The 24,582-nt window shown below is 46.2% G+C and overlaps 1 protein-coding gene across 2 annotated transcripts in view; it reads right to left on the reverse strand.

Moving 5' to 3' along the window:
- The window catches only part of LOC148442268 (HHIP-like protein 2), a 77,236-nt gene extending 52,981 nt beyond the window's left edge, over window positions 1-24,255 (reverse strand). For both annotated transcript variants that reach the window (XM_088464103.1, XM_088464104.1), the window contains exons 1-4: window positions 24,120-24,255; window positions 8,555-9,204; window positions 5,074-5,217; window positions 377-708 (exon numbers count right to left, since the gene is read on the reverse strand). In XM_088464103.1, the coding sequence (XP_088320229.1) occupies window positions 377-708; window positions 5,074-5,217; window positions 8,555-9,204; window positions 24,120-24,185 (1,192 nt within the window). In that variant the 5' untranslated portion in view covers window positions 24,186-24,255. The remainder of the gene's footprint in view (window positions 1-376; window positions 709-5,073; window positions 5,218-8,554; window positions 9,205-24,119) is intronic.
- Between the last annotated feature and the right edge of the window lie 327 nt (window positions 24,256-24,582).

A 24,582-nucleotide genomic window follows, 5' to 3' on the forward strand; every position in this document is an offset into this window, starting at 1 on the left:
GAATTACACACAGCAGCACTCGCAGTGCTTGCGGTAGGGTCTGTTCAGCCACAAGTGCTGCGTGTGGATCCGATGTTACTCGATGTTACCGATTGTTACATACACTTCCTGGAGATGACGTATATTGCTAAGGGAAAGTGGGCGTCTTCAGACAGGCTGGTGGGTGACTAAACACACACCGCGATCGCACGCTAAGACTTAGTGGGCGTGCTAATTCCTTGGCGTGCGATTGCGGGATTTTCATACTTTGGCTGCTGACGGCTGCGTGCGCGAATGCATCTATCGAGCGGGTCTGAATCAGGCCCTAAATGAAATGAAAAGTAGTAGATGAATGTTTTATATGTTTTATAATATGTGCTTAAATATGGTCTCTTACGCAAGGAGGAGTTGAGGCAAAGCATTATGTCGAAACATTCCAGGCCCTCCTTGGCCCTCCAGCCGTAGTTCCCTCCTTTTATAATGAGATCGACTTCTTCATATCGACTTTGACCAACATCCCCACAAAATATCCGTCCTCTCCCTCTGCCAGTGGCCGGGTCTCCTCGATCAACGGAGCATCTCCACATGTTTCTACAGCCGTAGGCGTAGACCTCCGGGGAGGCGCCACGCACTGATACAAACGGGTTATCCGGTGGGATTCCATAGGGTTTTCCGGCAGCTCTTTCCCCGTTTACGTCTATTCGTAAAACTTTGCCCAGCAAGACGCCTCTGTAAAGGGAACGCAGAATGGAGACGTAAGCAAGTTGGATATACGCAACAGGTTTGCTGACCAGAGTGACCGGAGACTCACTTCCCAGTTCTCTGTTGTTGGGGGACCCTGACCCTTCCAATATATAACTCTTAGAGCAGACCTTGCCAAAACCTCGATCGCGATCTACCGGTAGCTGGCGGAGCTCTCGCCTGTAGATCGCGACCAACTTGCCTACAAGGCAATCTGTATTTAGCCTATGACTTCCGCTTTCCCAGCGATGTAGTGCGCAAGTTACGTCTTAATGTCACCTGCGATGTGAGGAGCCTGTGCGCCTGCTGGGTCCAGTTTAATCCAGTCAGCGGCAGCGGGAGTGACAGGGGGAGCCCTGGCAGTGGGGAATGGTGAAGCAGCCTGCCCAGCGTTTAGTCAGGTAAGTGCTGCACAGGGGTGTGGGGGGGTGGTTCTGCACTGGGAGTGTGACAAGGGATATCTACACAGGGGTGGGATTCAACACAGAAGGGGGGGTAATACACAGGGGTGTGGGGGATGTACTGCACTGGGAGGGGGGGGGACTACTGGAGGCACTGCATAAGGGGCACTACTACAGTGGGCACAGCATAAAGGGCACTACTACAGTGGGCATTGTATAAGGGGCACTACTACCGTGGGCACTGCATAAGGGGCATTACTACTGGGGACATTGCATAAGGGGCACTACTACAGAGGGCACAGCATAAAGGGCATTACTACTGGGGACATTGCATAAGGGGCACTACTACTGGGGGCATTGCATAAGGGCCACTACTACAGTGGGCACAGCATAAAGGGCACTACTATGTGGTGTAATGTGAATTAGGGGCCCTATGGGCTCTATTTACTACAATCCGCATATTGAATGCAGATTGTAGTGTGATATTACAAAATCACAGGGATTTACTACAAATCCCTTGCAGGGACATAGCTTGCGATAAAGCTCCTGTCCCTGCAAATCCCATCAGCACACTAGTCACGGTATTTTCGGAAAAATACTGTGACAGAGTGCCCGGGCATGCGCCGACCGTCCGCCGCTACTACCCCCTCCCCCCGGCGCTAAGCACCCCCTGGCTCTAAGCTCCGCTCCCGTGATCACGGACCCCCCGCGACCCCCCCCTCCCTTAATTACACTTACCTGCATGATCTGGGCCTCCGGTGATGTCCTCCATGCCTCCGGTCAGGTGATATCCCATACTGCACTGGGACCCGATCACCTGATGACCAGGCTGCAGTGCAGCATGGGAGACCAGCTGACCGGAGGAAGGATATCACCCGCAGCCCCGACCACCGGTCCCTGGAGTCAGGTAAGTTAATTTTTTTTTGTACTACTTCTTTTTTATATTTTTTTTGCAGTGAATCAGCTTGCGGTCTGTTTAGCAGAGATCAGTGTGGGGTCTGTTTAGACCACACAGCTGATCACTGGGGCTGGCTCCTGGCTCTGCTCTCCACGTTAGAGCAGGGCAGGAGTCCGGTAACCGGGGGAGACCCTGGATAACGTCACCTCCAGGTGGCGTTATTATCACAGGGCCTCCCTAGGTATTTTTTTCACAATTTATTTTTAGTAACTACCAGACAGATCACATTTCCCATTAGAATTATGGGAAATGTGATCTGATTATTAAAAATTAGTGATACTTAGGGGTTGGAGTAGAATTTTACGAATTCTACTCCAATTGCCCTGTAATAACTATAGGTGATACTAAAATAATGTGAAAAGGGTGTGAAGTCACCCTTTTTCACTTTATTTTAGTCAAAATATTGTTAATAAATAGAGCCCCATGTGTGGTGTAATGTGAATAAGATTGTGCTACTGTGTGGCATAATTTGAATTGGGGATACTATGAGGGGTATTCAATATGAAACGTAACTTCGCTGTCGAAGTTTACGTTTCATATCGGAGCTATTACCTGCGCTTATCCCCGTATTCAATATGAAATTAACGAAAACGGGAGCCTGCGAAGTTGGATTTGCGTAAAGTTACAATTTTTTAAAGGAAAAATTTGTAGGACCCCCCTAAAGCTGTAAAAACATGGGGGATCACTATTTGTACCCCCGTTTTAGCCTTTAAATGAAAGTCGGGGATTTAAATAGCCGCAGCAGGTGATTTTTCCCGACATTGAAGAAGTGTTGCAGAAGAGAACTTAGGTTATTTTTTTCGTTTTTTTAAGTGGTCCCATCAAATTTGGGGTACATGAAAATGGGTACTAGCATATTTTTATGTCCCTAAAGTAAGTTTTTTAAAATTCTGCAATTGTGCACCTGCCGCTATAAATCTATTCTAGAAAACACGTGCCGCATACTTGCAGAATAGCCCTGAACCTATTTCCCTATTTTTAAACAATTTTTTACCATTTTTTTTTCACCCAATTTTTAAATTCATTTTTTGGGGTGTCCCTATTTTTTTTTTAAACTTTTTTTGACACAGTTCTTTTTTAAATGTCATTCCCAGGGGTGCAAGTTATTTTTTTAAGCCTGCACCCCTAAACCCCAATTCTGCACTTTTTTTCGACACCTATTCAATGGTGAAAAGTTATCCCCGTTTTTTATCAAAGACTTTTTTTAACCTGCGAAAAGTCTTTGAAATTGAATACGGTGTAAAACTAAAACCTGCGATAATGACGTCATACCTCCGATATATTAACGCAAAAACGGACTTATCGCTCCCATATTGAATACCCCTGTATGTGTGATTTCGGCAAGACAGACTCCACCAGATCACCAAGTCCAAAAGTCTGGCCAGCCCTGTCTTAGAGGTTTATTTACTAAGCAGTGATAATCCCTTTTCCAAGAGTTTTCACCTGACAAAGGGGTTATTACTGCTTCAGGCAATATACCAACAGGGTTATTTACCACAGAGAAATTGCTGATTTCTCCTGCTGTCCCTTTAATTTCTCATAGTATTGCATACGCATCGCCTGAAATGGGGACTGATGTCTGAGCAATTTCTATTCCTAAAGGATTAAGGAAAACACCTGGGGGGAAGAAAACCCAGTAGGGGGTGATAAGGAATAAGGGGCCTGATTCAGAGCCGTTCGCTATTTGTGGTCGTTCGTTCAAAAACAAGGGGTGGCTATTCAAATGATCCGTTCGCAAATTGCAGTCTGTTCCCACCTCTAAGTCTGAACGAGCGAGCAAAACATACGCTCGTTTTTTTGATAAAAACGCCCCCTGGCCGCACGCACCATACATCATGTCCGCTATTTATTAGATTAATCGAGTACATCGTACAGCGTATGAACTGCTCGCTATTCTTGTGGTTGGTGTTTTCAACCGCTATTTTGCGAGCAGTTCTGAGTTAAAAAAAAACAAGTGACGTGGTCAATGACGCTGCTGTATTAATTATGCACTCCCTTAAAACGCCCGTTTTGACCTTTAAGCACGCCTGCGTTCGGATCTCCACTCCCCGTTTTCAAGCACCTTCCCCTGTTACCACCCACATATGCCTCATTCTGTCACTCAAAATAGCAGGCCCTCACTATATTGCGTACCAACGATTTTCGGCCGCACTGACTGGTTCGCGCATGCGTACTAAAAACCGTACGCATGCACAGATGTGCGAACATCGCTCGGAACGAGCGTACTGCCGCTAGCGAGTGGCTCTGAATGAGGGCCAAGGTGTTTGAGGGCCAGATTCAGATCCGCTCGTAAGCGGCCGCTCATTCGTTCCGAGCGATGTTTGCACAACTGCGCATGCGTACGGATCGTAATACGCATGCACGAACCAGTCAGTGCGGCCGAAAATCGTTTGTTCGCTAAATAGCGAATGCCTGCTATTTTGAATGACAGGAGGAGGCGTATGTGGGTGGTAACAGGGGAAGGTGCTTGAAAACGGGGAGTGGAATTCAGAACGCAGGCGTGCTCAAAGGTCAAAACGGGCGTTTTAAGGGTGTGCATAATTAATACAGCAGCGTCATTGACCACGTTACTGGGTTGTTTTATAGTCAGAACTGCTCGCAAGATTGCGGTAGGAAAAACCAACCACAAGAATAGCGAGCAGTTCATACGCTGGTCGATGTACTCGATTAATCTAATAAATAGCGGACATGACGTAGGATGCGAGCGGCCAGGGGGCGTAGTTTTCCAAAAAACGACCGCAAGTTTTGTTCGCTCGTTCAGACCTAGAGGCGTGAACAGACCGCAAAGAGCGAACGGTTCATTTGAATAGCCACCCCTATTTTCTGGACGAGCGAGCGCAAATAGCGTCCGGCTCTGAATGAAGCCCTGAGTTTCTTCCAGGTTTTTAAAGTTTCTTCCACGGTCTAAAAACATACTGGCAGGACAATCACCTTCTGACTGAATTGTTACTGGTGTTTACATACAGATCATACAGATCATTTCCAGATACTCACATGTTCTGTGCATTTCCAAATTCTCCAGTTGGATCTCCAAGTTGCCCTCCATCTCCTGTGAATATGTACAGATATCCATCTACACCAAACAGTAACTGTCCCCCATTGTGGCTTCTGGATGGTTCTACTATCTCCAAAATAACCCTATTAATGAGAATATTGAATATTACTTTCATAGAACTAACTCAATGAGATGTTACCTGCTCATGCACATTATACTGAAACATGTACAGAGCAGCCCTATAACAACCACAGGTTGGGTGAGACCCTTCATCATAGCCACAGGGTGAGTGAGACCCTCCATCGTAGCCACAGAGTGATTGAGCCCCTCCATCATAGCCAAAAAGTGAGTGAGCCTCTCCATCATAGCCACAGGGTGAGTGAGACCCTCCATCGTAGCCACAGCGTGATTGAGCCCCTCCATCATAGCCAAAAGGTGAGTGAGCCTCTCCATCATAGCCACAGGGTGAGTGAGACCCTCCATCGTAGCCACAGAGTGATTGAGCCCCTCCATCATAGCCAAAAGGTGAGTGAGCCTCTCCATCATAGCCACATGGTGAGTGAGACCCTCCATCGTAGCCACAGGGTAAGTGAGCCCCTCCAACATACGCACAGGGTAGGTGAGACCCTGCATAGAAACCACAGCATGAAGAAGCTCCTCCATAACAATTACAGTGTGAGAAAGCTCCTCCATAACAACCATAGCATAAGGAAGCTCCTCCATCACAACTATAGTGTGAGGAAGCCCCTCTATAAAAAATACAGCATGAGGAAGCTCCTCTACACCAACCACAGCATGAAGAAGCCTCTCAATAACAACCACAGCATGAGGAAGCTCCTCTATAAAAACTACAGCGTGAGGAAGCCTCTCCATAGAAACCACAATGTGAGGAAGCCCCTCCATAACAATTACAGCACAAGGAAGCCTCTCCATAACAATGACACCATGAATAAGCCCCTCCATAACAACCACAGCGACATAGCAGGTACACACTAGCCGATGTGCCCGATATGTCACTCCAATCCACCGGATAAAATGACATATGGGAAGCTCCTCCAAAACATTTGCAGTGTGAGGAAGCCACTCCATAACAACTACAGCTTGAGGAAGCCCCTTGTAACAATTACAGCATGAGGAGGTCCCTCTCTTACAAACACATCATGAAGAAACCTCTCCATAAAAACCACAGCACTAGGAAGCCCCTTCATAACAACAACAGAGAGAGGGAGCCCCTTTATCATAACCACAGAGGGATGGAGCCCCTTCATCATAACCACAGAGGGAGGGAGCTCCTGCATCATAACCACAGAGGGAGGGAGCCCCTTCATCATAACCACAGAAGGAGGGAGCCCCTTCATCATAACCACAGAGGGAGGGAGCCCCTTCATCATAACCACAGAGGGAGGGAGCCCCTTCATCATAACCACAGAGGGAGGGAGCCCCTTCATCATAACCACAGAGGGAGGAGCCCCTTCATCATAACCACAGAGGGAGGGAGCCCCTTCATCATAACCACAGAGGGAGGGAGCCCCTTCATCATAACCACAGTGGGAGGGAGCCCCTTCATCATAACCACAGAGGGAGGGAGCCCCTTCATCATAACCACAGAGGGAGGGAGCCCCTTCATCATAACCACAGAGGGAGGGAGCCCCTTCATCATAACCACAGAGGGAGGGAGCCCCTTCATCATAACCACAGAGGGAGGGAGCCCCTTCATCATAACCACAGAGGGAGGGAGCCCCTTCATCCATAACTACAGAGGGAGGGAGCCCCTTCATCCATAACAACAGAGGGAGGGAGCCCCTTCATCATAACCACAGAGGGAGGGAGCCCCTTCATCATAACCACAGAGGGAGGGAGCCCCTTCATCATAACCACAGAGGGAGGGAACCCCTTCATCATAACCACAGAGGGAGGGAGCCCCTTCATCATAACCCCAGAGGGAGGGAGCCCCTTCATCATAACCACAGAGGGAGGAAGCCCCTTCATCATAACCACAGAGGGAGGGAGCCCCTTCATCATAACCACAGAGGGAGGGAGCCCCTTCATCATAACCACAGAGGGAGGGAGCCCCTTCATCATAACCCCAGAGGGAGGGAACCCCTTCATCATAACCACAGAGGGAGGGAGCCCCTTCATCATAACTACTGAAGGTGGGATTAATTCCATAGCAACCACAGAGTGAGGAAAGAGCTACATTACCTTTGAGGGAGCCCAGTGTGATGACCACCTATGAGAGAACCTTTCCATCACAACCACAAAGGGAGTTCAACAATCATAACAACAAGGGGGCCTTCCATCATGACCATAGTAGGAAACATCTCCATCTCAACCAATTGTAACCACAGAATGGAGAGCCTCCATTAAAACCTCAGGGGATGGAAACACCTCCATTAAAACCTCAGGGGAAAGGAGGATCTCCATAAGCACAGAAAGGAGGTGACCCCTCTCTCACAACCAAAGTGATACATGTAGTTACATTAAGACCAACACAAACATATACAAACAGTGCACATCTTATATTAATTAGTTTTGAATATCACTGCAAATGAGCAAGGCCTAAGTAACAGTCTGATGTCAGTGGAGAGATTCCGGCTCTGTTAGAGCCGAAATCTCTCTGGGGCTTGCGGCAATGAGACCCTGCCACAAGGGTCTTGTCGCAAGCCCGATGGTCGCGATGGTCTTGACCATCGCGACCATCTTCATGGCCGCTCGCTATAGCTGTGGGTGGTCACCCACAGCTATGCGAGCGGCCAGGAGGCCGTTCTAAAAAAAAAAAGACCGGCCCTGATTCAGAGCAAGCGCTCTGTCAGAGCGTCCGGCTGTGAATCAGGGCCTCAGTGCCTGGCAGCAGAACTTTACAGGTTTCCAAGTTAACACTATTGTAAATATAGAACTTTTCCATAACTTAAATTGTTTACTTTTACTGGCACTAACCAGCTTTAACTGGACGTGTATAAATCATTACACTTTCATACAGTTAGGGCATACGTTAAGATTTACCTGTATTTTATTGATGTTATTAGGTAATTTTTGTTTATATTTTTTAGTTAAAAACAATTACAGTGTATTAGGGGTAAAAGGTAAAAAATGAAACATACAAGGAAGACAACAAATGTAGACAGCAGTATCCCTCCGCCAAAAACTAATAACATACAAGCATTCCACCAAAAATCAAGATAATACAAAAGCCAAAATTCTTCATTTTTTCTATGAAATTTCAGCCAATTACATATCCCAACCAAGGCACCGAACCAAACTTGTTAAGTTTTATGTATTAATTACACTTTTAATTGACTTTTAATGTATATTTATAATTTTTCAGCTTTCAGAAACATTTTGTCAATCCTCAAAATTGATCAACAAAAATGATGATGACTTCAGCTCTCTTATACAGAAAACAATTACAACAAATGCATAACATCAAATCTTCACTACAATACACATAACATATACCATAGCTTCTTTAGCTCTGCCCACCTTTCAGAATGGCGATCCGCCCTATTGATGTCCCGATACATGACACGGAACTCGCTTATCCTGATTTTCTCCACGTACTCATCATCCACTATGGAATAGTAAACGTAGAATCTCCCATTCCACTTGAATTTTGGATGGAAAGCCATTCCAAGGAAGCCCCGCTCATCCCCATGCCAAGGACTTGTCACCACACTTTCCTGCAGGTAGAGAAAGGGCTCATCTAATCGTCCACCATCAGGTAAGTAGACCCAGACGATGCCAACCTGCTCAGCTATGAACATTCGATGTGTGCCATCGTTGGCATGGATCATCAAGACCGGGTTCCTCAACCCGTTGGCCACCTCCTCTAAGCACATCTTAAGGCATCCTTCTTGGTCTTCAACTACAGCCCCGAGATTGTTATTCAGGTCCATGTTCTGTATCACTTCTGGGAAACAATAGTCTTCATCTGGTAATTCAAGCTGATTGCAAAACAGATCTCTGTCCTTGGCAGACTCCATTATGTTTTTGTCATTGGTCAGGAGGGAGATGGTGCTCTGGCAATTGAAATAGAAATCTGAGCAATAGTTAAAGCAGAGGCCAGGGAGGACCCTTAGAGGTGTTCTGGGATCTTCAGCATCATACAGATGCGCAGCGTACGGAGAGCATTCCTGGAAGGAAAGAAGAACGTGATACATTAAAAAACGTTGAGACTCATTCACAGTTGGACATATATCTGGTTTTTCTTTTGCCCACGGGCACGCTTTTCTGTACTGCGCAACTGAACCAAGTATGTGTATATGTTCATATGTATATTTTTGAGCATCATTTTTGCGCCAAGAAATGAAAAGAAACCATTGCCTCCTAACATCCATCCATGGTGGAGAACCATCCGATCTCCACCAGCAATGGCTTGAACCATTGACCATCAGTAGGAGACCATCATTGGTCGTTAATTATCGATGGTTGATGGCCATTCCTAGGATCAGTAATCTGTAAATGGAAGTACCGCTTTATGTCTCTTTATTTTTTAACAAATACTCACCTTTGTATACAGTATGTTGCATTTGCACTAGGGTAGGAAATGGTATCCGTCGTACAATGAACTGAATTACTGCCAGCTGGGGCTCCCTTAGGGGCATACTAAAGCCTGAGACTCTAAGAACTAGACATTACAGCTGTTCCTGCATTCTCTCTGTCAGCTTTATCAGCCAGTCACCTACAGCTCAGATCTGCACAGACATAATTATGTACTCTAGCTGCTGGAGGAGAGCGAACTACTCTCCATGAGTACGGTCAAATGATACAAAGTGTAATACCTCTTTTCCACCAAAAACCCAGGTCCAACCTGGGTTTTTGGACATGGTTCCAACCCTGGTCAGACCCATTTACACTGCACCTTTGATCTGGGTTACTCCCAGGTCAGCCCTGTTCACACTGAACTCAGGTCTGCCCTGCTAAACCTGTGAGGTCATAAAAAGTGGGAGGTGAATGCTCCACAACCACCAATCCGCTCATTTTAGGCATGATCCAGAACAGATAACCTGGGTTGCACCATTTACACTGCACCATTACCTGGGTCCAACCCTGGTAGCTACCTGGGTTGGATTGCAGGGTCACTTGACCCAGGTTATTTTTCAGGGACCCTTTTACACTGAGCTGCGACCTGGGTAGACCCAGCAAAAACCCAGGTTTTTGCTCTGGTGTAAAAGGGGTATAAGTTCTTGATGCATTTTCCTTGTTCCTTGTTTACAGTGCCATAAATATAATATTAAAGCAACGACGGCTGCATGCATTCTGATCTACAGCTCATTCATTGAAAAGCTACTTACAGTTCTACATCACTGACTGTCATATGACATAAATTATATGTCACACAAAAGGTCCTTTTCATTGGTACATAGTAAATCTTAATACTCAAGTGCTTTTAAGCAAATGGTGCTGGCTAAACTACATACAAGATATATTAGTTGAAAAGCAGATGGAATGTTAGCAGTTACTAGACCAGAGCTAAGTACGTAATATATTGTTAGTCACTGAAGTTCTTGCAGCACATTGATTGTAAAACTGTTCTGCCATTTCCTGGGCTGTAACTCTCTGTAATAGACATGTATATTATTATGTACTGATTGGGCCAATCATTTCATTATGTGACAGCTGCCTGAAGAGAATGGAAAGGGTGCAATATTCAGTATATAGCATAGGAATGTCGTCATCCTCTCAGCGGTCGCAGTGCTGGCTCCGGCATCCTGACTCCTGGCATCCCGATGGTAAGTATTAGGGTGAGGCATACATGCCTACTCTCCCGGGAATCGCGGGAGGCTCCTGATTTTTCAGGCAACCCCCGGGTGGGGCAAATCGCGTCATTTAGCCCCACCCCCTCCTCTCGAACCCACGAATCGCAGTTGTTTTCTGTAAAAGGGGTGGGGCCTAATGCTGTCTATCGTCTGACCCAGCCCACGAAGAGGAGAGCAGCAGGTCCCCTCCTGCTGCTCCCAGAAAGCTGCCCAGGAATGTAGGTAAGTATTAGGGTTAGGCACTAGGCAGAGGGTTAGGCAGTAACGGGTTGAGAGCAGTGGCATCACAAGGGGGTTTGGGTAAAACTCAGGCGTCATCCGGCCTCCTCAGTGACAGGAGCCGGGTGCTGCACTGTAGCATTACATGCAGCACTCGGCTCCTGACACAGGCCCTGATTCAGAGCCGGACGCTCTATCAGAGCGCTCGCTCTGAATCAGGGTCGGCCTTCTTGTTTTTTAGAGCGGCCTCCTGGCCGCTCGCATAGCTGTGGGTGACCACCCACAGCTATAGCGAGCGGCCAGGAAGATGGTCGCGATGGTCAAGACCATCGCGACCATCGGGCTTGCGACAAGACCCTTGTGGTAGGGTCTCGTTGCCGCAAGCCCAAGAGAGATTTTCGTCTCTGTCTGACATCTGACTCGTGATGTCAGTGAGACCGGCCCCAAACGGAGGCGTTCACATCGGAACACCTCCGTTTGGGCAGCCACTCTGCCGGCCCACCCACCAAAGGGGGCGTGCTGTCACTCAACATCGACAGCACACCCTCTTTGGTACGAGACCAGGGGCGACGGATTGCCCGTCGCTATCCGGGTCTCATGCATGCGCACGACGGAGCCGGCTCCATCGTGCGCATGCGCACTGGGCCACCATCGACCCGTTTGCGAGCACATAGCGCACGCGAGCGGGTCTGAATAAAGCCCACAGTGAGGGAGCCAGGATTGCACATATAGTAGGGCAGTCCGCGGGAGGCTGTGGGAGGGAAGGGTTAGGACTAGGCTGCGGGAGGGTTATGCTGTAGGGGGGGAGGGTTAGACTAGGCTGCAGGAGTGTTAGGCTGCGAGGGGAGGGTTAGATTAGGCTGCGGGAGGGTTAGGCTGAGAGGGGAGGGTTAGGCTGTGGTGGGGATTAGGATTAGGCTGCGGGAGGGTTAGGCTGCGAGGAGAGGGTTAGGGTTAGGCTGTGGGGAGTTTAGGATTAGGCTGCGGGAGGGTTAGGCTGGAGTGAAGGGTTGGCGGTTAGGCTGCGAGGAGAGGGTTAGGGTTAGGCTGTGGGGGGGGGTTAGGATTAGGCTGCGGGAGGGTTAGGCTGGGGTGAAGGATTGGGGGTTAGGCTGCGGGGAATGGGTTAGAGTTAGGCTGCGGTAGGGGAGGGTTAGGATTAGGATGAAGGAGGGTTAGGCTGCGGGGGGGAGCGATAGGATTAGGCTGCGGGAGGGTTAGGCTGAGAGGGTAGGGTTAGGGTTAGGCTGCTGGAGGGGAGGGTAAGGAATAGGATGAAGGAGCGTTAGGCTGTGGGGGGAGGGTTAGGATTAGGCTGCGGGAGGGTTAGGCTGGGGTGAAGGGTTGGGGGTTAGGCTGCGGGGAATGGGTAGGATTAGGCTACGGGAGGGTTAGGATTAGGATGAAGGAGGGTTAGGCTGTCGGGGGAGGGTTAGGGTTAGGGTGAAGGAGGGTTAGGCTGTCGGGGGAGGGTTAAGGTTAGGCTGTGGGGGGGAGGGTTAGGTTGTGGGGGGGTTAGGGGTTAGGCTGCAGGGAATGGATTAGGGTTAGGCTGCGGGGGGAGGGTTAGGTTGTGGGGGGGTTAGGGGTTAGGCTGCGGGGAATGGATTAGGGTTAGGCTGTGGGGGGAGGGTTAGGCTGCGGGGGAATGGATTAGGGTTAGGCTGCGGGGGGAGGGTTAGGATTAGGCTGTGGGAGGGTTAGGCTGCGAGGGGATGGTTAGGGTTAGGCTGTGGCTTGGGCTAGTATTAGGCTGCGGGAGGGTTAGGCTTGGGTGAAGGGTTGTGGGTTAGGCTGCAGGAAATGGATTAGGGTTAGGCTGCGGGAGGGGAGGGTTAGGATTAGGCTGTGGGAGGGTTAGGCTGTGGGGGGAGGGTTAGGGCTAGGCTGCGGGGGAGGGTTAGGGTTAGGCTGCGGGAGGGGAGGGTTAGGATTAGGATGAAGGAAGGTTAGGCTGTGGGGGGAGGGTTAGGGCTAGGCTGCAGGGGAGGGTTAGGGTTAGGCTGCGGGAGGGGAGGGTTAGGATTAGGGTGAAGGATGGCATCCCGACCACCAGGATCCCGTACACAACCATAGTACACAAAATGGGTAAATAGATGGCCACATAAAGATATCCTGTGTAGATTGAAGCCACTAACTAATACGAGTTTTCCCAGACCTCCAAACGGATAGATATAAAAAACAAAGATGTCCGTCACTGTCTTAATAAGAAACATAATAAAACCTCTATGAAGGTCTATTAGGGACACAAGAGGGAGTCAGGGTATGTGGGGGAGGTTCTGATGGGAATATAAATAGTACATGGGGAGGCAGGGTCATAACTAGGGGTGGGCTAGCCATTTTGTTACCCGGGGCACCCTGGGGGTGACACTGTTGCTGTTCCATGGCACCAGCATTTAATAATAATAATAATAATACTTTATTGTCATTAACAGCACAAAGGATGTCAACGAAAAACCAAGCAGCACTATCCACATAATAAAACAGGCAGCAATTACACTACTAATAAAAAGAAAAAGGAAAAAGAAGAGAAAACAACATAACAGCATTAATCAACCAGAGTTAATTCAGGCATTTAACATACGCACTGCAGTTGGAAAAAAACTATTATGCAAAAATTTAAAACGCCTATTAGATGGTAATTTCTCAAAAAGAGCATGGTTAGTGTGGCTGGGATCTTCTAAAATAGATCTAGTGTTCCTCAGGATCCTTTTTTCATATATATCTCCTGGACGCGCGGTAGCACACCTCCAATAATTCTGCCAGCCGTCCGAACCACCCGACCCAACGCCCAACGTTCAGCCACAGTACATTTCCCGTACCAAACAACAATCCCATAAGTCAGGACACTTTCCACAATATTGCAGTAAAAATTTAGAAGAGTCCCCCTACTCACACACCAGCCATAAACGACGCAAAAAGAACAGGCGCTGGTGTGCCATCTTAGCCAAGAAGGCTGAATTTAAGGACCATGACAAAGTATCAGAGATAAAAAAAAAAACTATTTGAAAGAAGACACTACCTCGACGGTCAGACCGTCTAAACAAACAGGGGCCTTCATAGGGACACTACATTTTCTGAAATCAACAATCATTTCCTTTTTTTTTATTGTATTTAGGAGTAGGCAATTTTCACTGCTCCACTCAAACAATCTAGCCACCTCATCTCTATAGGCAAGTTCATCCCCGTTGGTTATCAGAGCAACGATAGTGATGTCATCTGCAAATTTAATGACCTTAATAGACCGAGACTGAGACGCACAATCATGGGTGAACGATGAATACAGAGCTGGGCTCAGGACACACCCTCGCGGAACTCCAACATTCAGCACCAACTCCTTGGAACTGAAATTCCCCAACTTGACCACCTGAGATCTATCATATAAAAAGTTTAGCAACCATCTACAAATAAGACCATTTAAGCCCAACCCGAACAACTTAGTGACCAGAGCACTAGGTACAATAGTGTTAAATGCTGAACTTAAATCTACAAATAAAATTCTTGCATAGGTATCCCTAGCTTCTAAATGAGACTGCACCTGATGCAAGACAGAATAGCATCCTCGGTCGAGCGGTTAGCCCTAAAGGCAAACTGCCAAGGGTCAAAGCCCGCTACAAAGTGAGACTTTACATGGGTCAACTCAATACCAATCTCTCAAAGCACTTCATCACGAGAGATGTCAAGGCTGTAGGGCGATAATCATTTAAACTTTTCGGTGGACCATTTTTAGGGATAGGAACAATGGCCCTCATTCAGAGCCGCTCGTTAGCGGCAGTACGCTCGTTCCGAGCGATGTTTGCACATCTGCGCATGCGTACGGTTTTTAGTACGCATGCGCGAACCAGTCAGTGCGGCCGAAAATCGTTGGTACGCAATATAGCGAGGGCCTGCTATTTTGAGTGACAGAATGAGGCGTATGTGGGTGGTAACAGGGGAAGGTGCTTGAAAATGGGGAGTGGAGATCCGAACGCAGGCGTGCTTAAAGGTCAAAACGGGCGTTTTATGGGTGTGCATATTTAAAACAGCAGCGTCATTGACCACGTCACTGGGTTATTTTATAGCCAGAACTGCTGCAAATTTGTGGTAGCAAACACCAACCACAAGAATAGCGAGCAGTTCATACGCTGGTCGATGTACTCGATTAATCTAATAAATAGCGGACATGACGTAGGATGCGAGCGGCCAGGGGGCGTTTTTAACAAATAAACGAGCGTATGTTTTGCTCGCTCGTTCAGACTTAGAGGTGTGAACAGACTGCAATGTGCGTACGGATCATTTGAATAGCCACCCCTTGTTTTTAAACGAGCGACCACAAATAGCGAACGGCTCTGAATGAGGGCCAATGGTAGTTAATTTAAAGCACTTCGGAACAGAGGACCTCATTCAGACCCGCTCGCTAAATGCGTTCACTCGCTTGATGCGTATGCAAATTCTGAAAGGTAGGCGATGGCACGGCAAGGCATTAGCATGCTCACTATGCCTTGGCGTGTGATCGCATTGTGAATGCAATGCCCACCAGCCTGTCTTAAGATGCCAACTTGCGCACGTCATCTCCAGGAAGTGTATGCAACCATCGGTAACATTGAGTACCATCGGATGCGATCGCAGCGCTTGTGGTTGACCATACCCTGCAGCAAGCACTGCGAGCACTTCAGTGTAAAATCCACGCATCTTAGCGAGCAGGTCTGAATCAGGTCCAGAGCACGAAGCCATTTGGCTTGCAGGATGCCTGGAATGGCATCTGGCAGCCAGTAGAAGTGCTAAAGAGCTGCCCAGAGTATCTAAAGGATGCCCAGGGCAGTGCTCTACTTTCTTGTATAGGCAGTAATGCCATCGTGTTTGGGAGTGGGGCCAGCATGTAAGGGGTATGATGGCTTTTATAAGAGACATGTAAGGAGGTCTGGGAGCATGTGGGACATCTAAATGGGCATTTTAATGAACACATGGAGGTCTCATGGGCATTATAAGGGGTATGAAAGGAGGTATAAGAACATGTGGGGGTTTGATGAGCATTATAAGGTGAATTTCAGGAGGTCTGAAGGCATGTGGGAGGTTCTGATGGGAATGACAATAGGCACGTGGGGAGGTCTGAAGGCATGTGGGAGGTTCTGATGGGAATGACAATAGGCACGTGGGGAAGTCTGAAGGCATGTGGGAGGTTCTGATGGGAATGACAATAGGCACGTGGGGAGGTTTGAAGCATGTGGGAGGTACTGATGGGCATTATAAAGGGCACGCAAGGAGATCTGAGGCATGTGGAGGTCTGATGGGTATATAAGTTACAAAATTAAGTTACAAGCTACGTATGCAACCGGACGTCAGCTTCAGTGCTACCCCTCCTCTGCATTTATATGGTACTCTAGCAAAATCTTTAAAATCCCTGGAGGCTGGATTTTACCTGAAGGTATTGCTTCCACACTCTGGGCAGGTCATCAGCCAATTATTTTATTTCTTTCTGAAACTATTTCCCAATTTCTTCATGTTTTCTGGAAATACCGAAGTTATCAGAATAAAATATTCTACAAAAAAATGGTGCCGTCACTGTGTTCCACCATCAGCAAAAAAGCACCGGATAAAGGAATATGGATCCAAGATCGATAGATAGATACATAGAATGTGATGGCAGAAAAGAAGCCCTTGGCCCATCTAGTCTGCCCTTTTTTACCTTTTGGTAACCTCAACCTTATGTGAACCTCAGTTTTTTGTAAGGATATTCTTATGCCTGTCCCATGCATGTTCAAATTGTTCTACTTTCTTAGCATCTACCACAAGGATGGGGAATCTCCTGTCCGGGGGCCGTTTAAGGCCCTAGGAATCATTTGGTCTGGCCCTCTGGGCTTTTTTCTGCTAGCCTCACCTGGCTAGCAGGGTGCCTAGAATGGCACCCTGCAGTCAGAATCTATGCAGCAGTGCCTCCTGGAGTGTCCTTAGGACACCAGACGGTCACACCGCTGCCCTCCTCAGGATGCTCCAGGCATTGCTGTAATCACCAGCAATTGTGGCCCTGCCCTGTGTAAAGTTATGTGGAGGGGGCATGGCCTGCACCAGGCCTGCAAATAATATTATATACTTCAAAATGACCCTCGGCAGAAAAAAGGTTCCCCACCCCTGCTCTACCACCGCTGATGGGATAGATAGTGTTATGATCACCAGAGAGCCACCATGCAAGACTTCTAGTCGTGTTGGCGAGGTCTTCTGCCAATAACAGCCCCCTGTTGTTACCTTATAGCTAGACACGGTGACCGGTACTTAGGTTGCCGCCTGGTCTTATACTCTGGACAGTAGAGGCTTACACGGCAAACCCAGTAATCACTAGATGTTATGCAACTAATGTTGATTCAGACAGGTTCAGGTCACAATGGTAGCCGCAGTGCAGAAATAGCTGCAGAAAGGTGACCTGGATGCAGATGCGTGACTTAGAAACTAAGGCGTGACTTGTAAAATAAATTATCTTGCGTTCCCAGTTTGGGTTTTAAGCAGCTGTTTATTATTTTATTAGGTCAGAAAAACTGGCTAATCTGTAATTTTTAAGGGCTGAAAGATGCACTTGTTATTATGAAGTTGAATTGTGTTATTCAATAATGTTGCCTCTGAAAAAAACAATGTTATCTATATGGGCCGATAATATTTGAAATACAACGCACTCAGAGCCTGATTCAGAGCCGGACGCTCTGAACGAGCGCCCGCTCTGAATCAGGGCGTTTTTTGTTTTTTTTGGTGCGTCCTCCTGGACGCTCGCATAGCTGTGGGTTACCACCCACAGCTTATGTGAGCATCCATGATGATGGTCGCAATGGTCAAGACCATCGCGACCATCGGGATTGCGACGAGACCCTGCGGTAGGGTCTCGCTGCCCCAAGCCCAGGAGTGATTTTGGCTCTATCAGAGCCAAAATCACTCCCACTGACATCACTAGTGATGTCAGTGGGGCCGGACCCAGACGGTAGGCATTCCCATGGGAACGCCTCTGTCTGGGCAGCCACGCCCCGGCACGCCAACCAAAGGGGACGTGCTGTCACTCACCATTGACAGCACGCCCACTTTGGTGCGAGACCCTGAGCGACGGCTTCCCCGTCGCTCACCGGGTCTCGGGCATGCGCACGACGGAGCAGCCTCCGTCGTGCGCATGCGCATTTGGGTACCATCGACCCGCTTGCGAGCGTCCTGCGCTCGCGAGCGGGTCTGAATGAGACCCTCAATACATAAACACAGACACAAACTGTATATAGCACTTTCTGTGACAATTTTATGGTTTATAAAATTCAATAGTAGCAGTGTATGAATACTTGCCCTACCTTTCCCTAGAGGCGGTGTTCTCCTTTAGTAGTTTTCCGTCCTGTAGAGCAGCTGTTACCAGATCTGTCAGCTGTGATATGGCTGGCTGGTACCGGATCGGTCAGCTGAGGTAGGCGTCCGTCCATCCGACCGCTGCTTGTATTGTTACCAAGACAGCGTCCTTTCCTCGGCTCTTAGAGAGAGAGCCGCTGTGTGTCTCACACTTCGATGGTTTTTTAAGAGGCAACATTATTGAATAACACACCGCAACTTCATAATAACAAGCGCGTCTATCAGCCCTTAAAAATAAGGTGTGACTTGTGGGCCAAAGTGCGACCTTGATGGTAAGATGCAGCCTTGAGGGCTGAGATGTGGCCTTGACGGGCGTGGGGTGACCTTGATGGTAAGATGCGGCCTTGACAGCCGAGGTGTGGCAGTATGCGGCCTTGAGGGCTGAGGTGCGGCCTTAACGGCAAGGATGCGACCTTGAGGTCCGAGGTGAGGCCTTGAGGACTGAGGTGCAACCTTGAGGGATGAGGTGCGGCCTTAACAGCAAGGATGCAACCTTGAGGGCCGAGGTGCAGCCTTGATGGTAAGATGTGGCCTTGAGGTCCGAGGTGCGTCCTTGAGGGCCAACCATGTCGGCAGTATGCGGCCATCAGGGCCGAGATGCAACCTTGATGGTAGTGGTGAGAAGACAGCAGACAGAGGCCTCTATGTGGTTATGCCGCAGGTGTGGCGGGGCCGCAGGCAAAGGTTTGGCTTGAGACAACAGCTGATCTGCTGTGATGAAACCTGCAGACAAGTGACTCTGTTCAGAATAATTGGTTGACTGTGAGAAGATCAGTGCAGAAGTTGCCATTCTGGATATTGGCAGCAGAGACAGCACAGTAGGTGAAGAGTGGAAGTCTCAGCAACACAACTGGAGAAACTTAGGATCTGGCAGGAAACTGACTGGCAGAGAACCGACAGACAGGTACCGACAGACAGGTACCAGGGTTTACATGCTACGGGTAAACTATAACCATCAAGATGGCGCCAGAATGGCACAGCTTTTGAAGATACTGTGCCAATAGCATGCAAGAATGGAGCTTAGCTGATGGCCAGCAGCTGAGGCAGTGCACGTCATCCAGTGATCCCAGGAGTACGTGCGGTTGCCTGGCATCTTGATCTCCCAGTAAATACAGGCACCTTCCCAGTTCAGCGTCAACATTGCCTGGTAACAGAGAAGGCATGGTACTAGAAGGTTGGTGATTCGGGTCGTAACTCTTTCATCTAGTTGTACATATACTCTGGAGAGTAGGTGAAACTGGATAGCCTAATAATACTACTCTTCATGCAGGCCACTGGTAGTGGTAGCAGGAGACTAATGCTGCAGAGGAAGTCAGAAGGACTGATACCAAAACCAGATGCAGGGTAGCAAGATAGCCTGTGGCTGTAGTAGGTTAGCAGGATGTGCCTATAGCTGGAAGATAGGCAAAGTGCAGATTTAAAGGCATATACTGGAGCAGAATGCAGATTATAATGGAACTAGGAGCTGGGAGAACAATTGAAGAAGGCTGCAGGAATATACTGGAACTGGGTGCTGGAAGCAGAGCAGTCAAGCGCAGTGATGGCCCGGGTACTGGGAAGGGGCATGGCCAAATATAAGAGGGATGGCCACGCCAACTCCCCATTTAAAAAAAATGTGCTGGGAAGGGGAGCGGATTTGTCCCCTTCGACAGGGTGCAAATCCAGGTGGGTGCACGATTAGTGCAATCAACCACCTCCTGTAAAACTTGCAGGGAGAAAGTGGACACTGCTGCAGCCTCCCTGGAGCCTCCACATTCTGCACACAGCAGCAATCTACTTCCTCCCTGCCCAGTGTGCTACTGACCCAGGCCCTTCCAGCAGGCCTGGGCCCTGGTAAGTTGTACCCGCTTCCCCCCTCCTCAGCACCCCTGGCTGGAAGCACAACTGAAGTAGACTGCAGGGAACCGGAATGATTTACCGCCGGACCCATGCCTGGCGGTTGGAATCCCGACAGAGGAGGAAATCCCGATCGTCCTAAGGTATCGACTAACCTAATTCTACCCCCTAACCCTCCCCCTTAGGGGTGCCTAACCCTAACCTTCCCCCCTAGTGCCTAACCCTAATACCCCCTCTAAGTGCCTAAACCTAACCCCCCTTCCCCGCCGCCTAAACCCCCGGGGAAGGTGCCTAACCCTAAATCCCCCCCTGGGAGTGCCTAACCCTTACCCTCCCTCCCACCAGGCCTAACCCTAACCTCCCCTGGGGGGTTCCTAACCCTAAGTCCCGCCCGGGGGTTCCTAACCCTAACCCTCCCTTCCCCTAGCCTAAACCTAACCTCCTGGGGGGGTGCTGGGATGCCGGGTGCCGGTCTCCCAGCATCGGTAAAATGACAGGCGTCTAGATTTAGACACCTGTCATTTAACCCTCGCCGGGATTAAGCAGTCGGGAAGCCGGCTGTCAGGATTCAGTCCCCCGGCTTCCCGACTGCTTACCGGCTGCAGGAATATACTGAAACTGGGTGAATGGCTGAATGCACAACTAAAGAAGATAGTAGATGCCACGAATTGCGACTTCATGGGGTTGTGGCAGGAATAAAACAATGTGATATATGTCATTTTAGCCCTGTTCCCCTCACAATTCCCAGGAATGATAGATAGATAGATAGATAGATAGATAGATAGATAGATAGATAGATAGATATGAGATAGATAGATAGATATGAGATAGATAGATAGATAGATAGATAGATAGATAGATAGATAGATAGATAGACAGACAAATAAATAGATAGACAGACAAATAGATAGACAGACAGACAGACAGACAGACAGACAGACAGACAGATAGATAGATAGATAGATAGATAGATAGATAGATAGATAGATAGATAGATAGATAGATAGATAGATATGAGATAAATATGAGTCTAGGACAGAGGTTCCCAAACGCGGTCCTCAAGGCACCCTAACAGTCCAGGTTTTAAGGATATCCATGTTTCACCATAGGTAATTTAATTAGTACCTCAGTCAATTTGATTTAACCATCTGTGCTCAATCATTGATATCTCTAAAACCTGAACTGTTGGGGTGCCTTGAGGACTGCGTTTGGAAACCTCTGGTCTAAAGGTTTTCAGGACTTTTCATGTATGTATCTAATATCTATCTCATCTATATCTATCTATCTAATATATATCTATCTAATATCTATATATTATCTATTATCTATCTCATATCTATCTGTCTCATATCTATCTATCTCATACCTATCTCATATATATCTATTATCTGTCTATCTTTTTATCTGTCTATCTCATATCTATCTATATATCTCATATCTATCTATCTAAAATCTATCTCTCTAATATCTATCTCATATCTATCTAACTATCTATCTATCTCATATCTATCTCATATATATCTATTATCTATCAATTTCTCTGTCTGTCTATCTCATATCTATATAATATCTATTATCTATCTCATATTTATCTAATATCTATTATCTATCTAACTATCTCATTTCTATCTAATATCTATCTATCTCAAATCTATATATCTATTTATCTAGATATCTCATATCTACCTATCTTATAACTATCTAATATCTATCTATTATCTATCTATCTTATATCTATCTATCTGCCTATCTGTAAGCGATAGATAGATAGATAGATAGATAGATAGATAGATAGATAGATAGATAAAATCTAGACAGATAGATGATGGATAGATAAAAGATAGATAGATAGATAGATAGATAGATATGAGAAAGACAGATAGATAATAGATAGATAGAACAATAATATATATTTAGATAGATAGATACAATTAGCTAGATAGATAATCAGATATATAAATATTAGCAAAATATGCAATAGATAGACAGACAGATAGGGTGCCTTGAGGACTGCGTTTGGAAACCTCTGGTCTAAAGGTTTTCAGGACTTTTCGTATATCTATCTCATATATATCTATCTATCTAATATCTATCAATCTATCTATCTATCTCATATCCATCTAATATCTATTATCTATCTATATATCTAAAATCTATCTCATATCTATCTATCTATCTATCTTTCTCTCTCATGTCTATCTCATATCTATCCATCTAACATACATCTATTATCTATCTATCTCTCTATCTATCACATATCTATCTAATATCTTTTATCTATCTATCTCATATCTATTTATCTAATATCTATCTATCTATCTATCTATCTCATATCTATATATCCATTTATCTAGCTACCTCATATCTACCTATCTTTTAACTATCTAATGTCTATCTATTATGTATCAATCTTATATCTACCTATCTGCCTATCTGTAAGAGATAGATAGATATGTTATAGATAGATAGATAGATAGATAGATAGATAGATAGATAGATAGATAGATCGTTATGAGATAGATAGATAGATATATTGATAGACAGATATGAAATAGATAGATATAAGATATATAGATAGATAGATAGATAGATAGATATGAGATATATAGATACAGTATATATAAGATATATAGATAGATATGAGATAGATAGATAGATACATATGAGATAGATATGTAAATATGATATAGATAGATAGATAGATAGATAGATAGATAGATATGAGATAGATAGATATATATAAGATATATAGATAGATAGATATGAGATAGATAGATGATATAAATAAGGGTCATTCAGTGGCAACTCACATCATGCTTTCAAAAAAGTATGTAAAGGATTTGGTAATAGTTTGCTATGTCACTTTGTAGCGTAAGTTATCGTGGAATAGTATAGATACTGTAGATAGATAGATAGATAGATAGATAAGATATAGACAGACAGATATATTATAGATAGATAGATAGATAGATAGATAGATATGAGATAAATAGATAGATAATATATAGGTAGATAAGATGCCCATCCACTAGAGGATTAAGTTGAATGATAACAAAATCATTCAATCGTTCATAAATCGTTTGCAAAAATGTGCACATGTCCGCTGGTCGTTTAGACATCTATCATCGTGCAAACATGCTGCACAACCTGACGATAACGTCAGGTTGAGCATGTTTGCAGATGATTGATGAACGTGCACTGATCAACTGCTCGTTCAGTGCAGGCTCATCACAGACTGACAAATGACTGCACAATTTACAATGTCGAAATCATACATTCGTTTTCATGTCTGCTAGTGGATGGGCACCTATAGAATAATAGATAGATAGATAGATAGATAGATAGATAGATAGATAGATATATTGATAGCTAGACAGATATGAGATAGATAGATAGATAAATAGATAGCTAGATAGATAGATAGATATGTGATAGATAGATAGATAGATAGATAGATAGATAGATAGATGATATCAATAAGGGTCATTCAATGGCAACTCACATCATGTTTTCAAAAATTTACATTTTTTGCCTAATCACTTTGTAACATAAGTTACCATGTAACAACATAGATACTGTAGATAGATAGATATGAGATAGATAGATAGATAGATAGATAGATAGATAGATAGATAGGAGATAGATAGATAGCTAGATATGTGATAGATAGATAAATAGATAGATAGATAGATAGATAGATAGATAGATAGGAGATGGATAGGAGATAGATAGATAGATAGATAGATAGATAGATAGATAGGAGATAGATAGATAGCTAGATATGTGATAGATAAATAGATAGATAGATAGATAGATAGATAGATAGGAGATGGATAGGAGATAGATAGATATGAGATAGATAGATAGATCTTTCTATGACTTATTACCTGGCATAGAATGTCTTTGATGTATCCCCCACACAGCTCTTGCTCCTTGTAGTCATAGTTGTCCATGATGGACCAGTATCTCTCGGCTATAATGTTGTCCTTCTCTTGGTCACAGCAGCCAAATTCATCATACTGGGAACAAAATTCTAAGTGGACGGTTGGTTTGAAAGGGGGACCAAAGTCCAGACACTGGGGGTGACCGAGTACTCCTGGCTGGAAGAGGAAGACTGGCATGAGGAAGATAACAGCGAAATATCTCCTTGTCCCCCAGTCCGCCCACACCAGCTTGGGCAGTCCTGAAGCTGGAGGTGATGCAGTCATCTCCACTAAGATATAGAGATCACATTGTGTGCGTAAGACTCTTAAACCAGTGTGTGGGCAGACGTATCCCAGCCCCATCCACTCCCCCATCACTCTTCCATCCTTCTCTATCCTCATCACCTCTCGTTATTGCTTCCTGCTC

This window comes from Taudactylus pleione, unplaced genomic scaffold (genome assembly GCF_031769625.1).
Source record: "Taudactylus pleione unplaced genomic scaffold, aTauple2 ptg001579l, whole genome shotgun sequence".
NCBI lineage: Eukaryota > Metazoa > Chordata > Amphibia > Anura > Myobatrachidae > Taudactylus > Taudactylus pleione.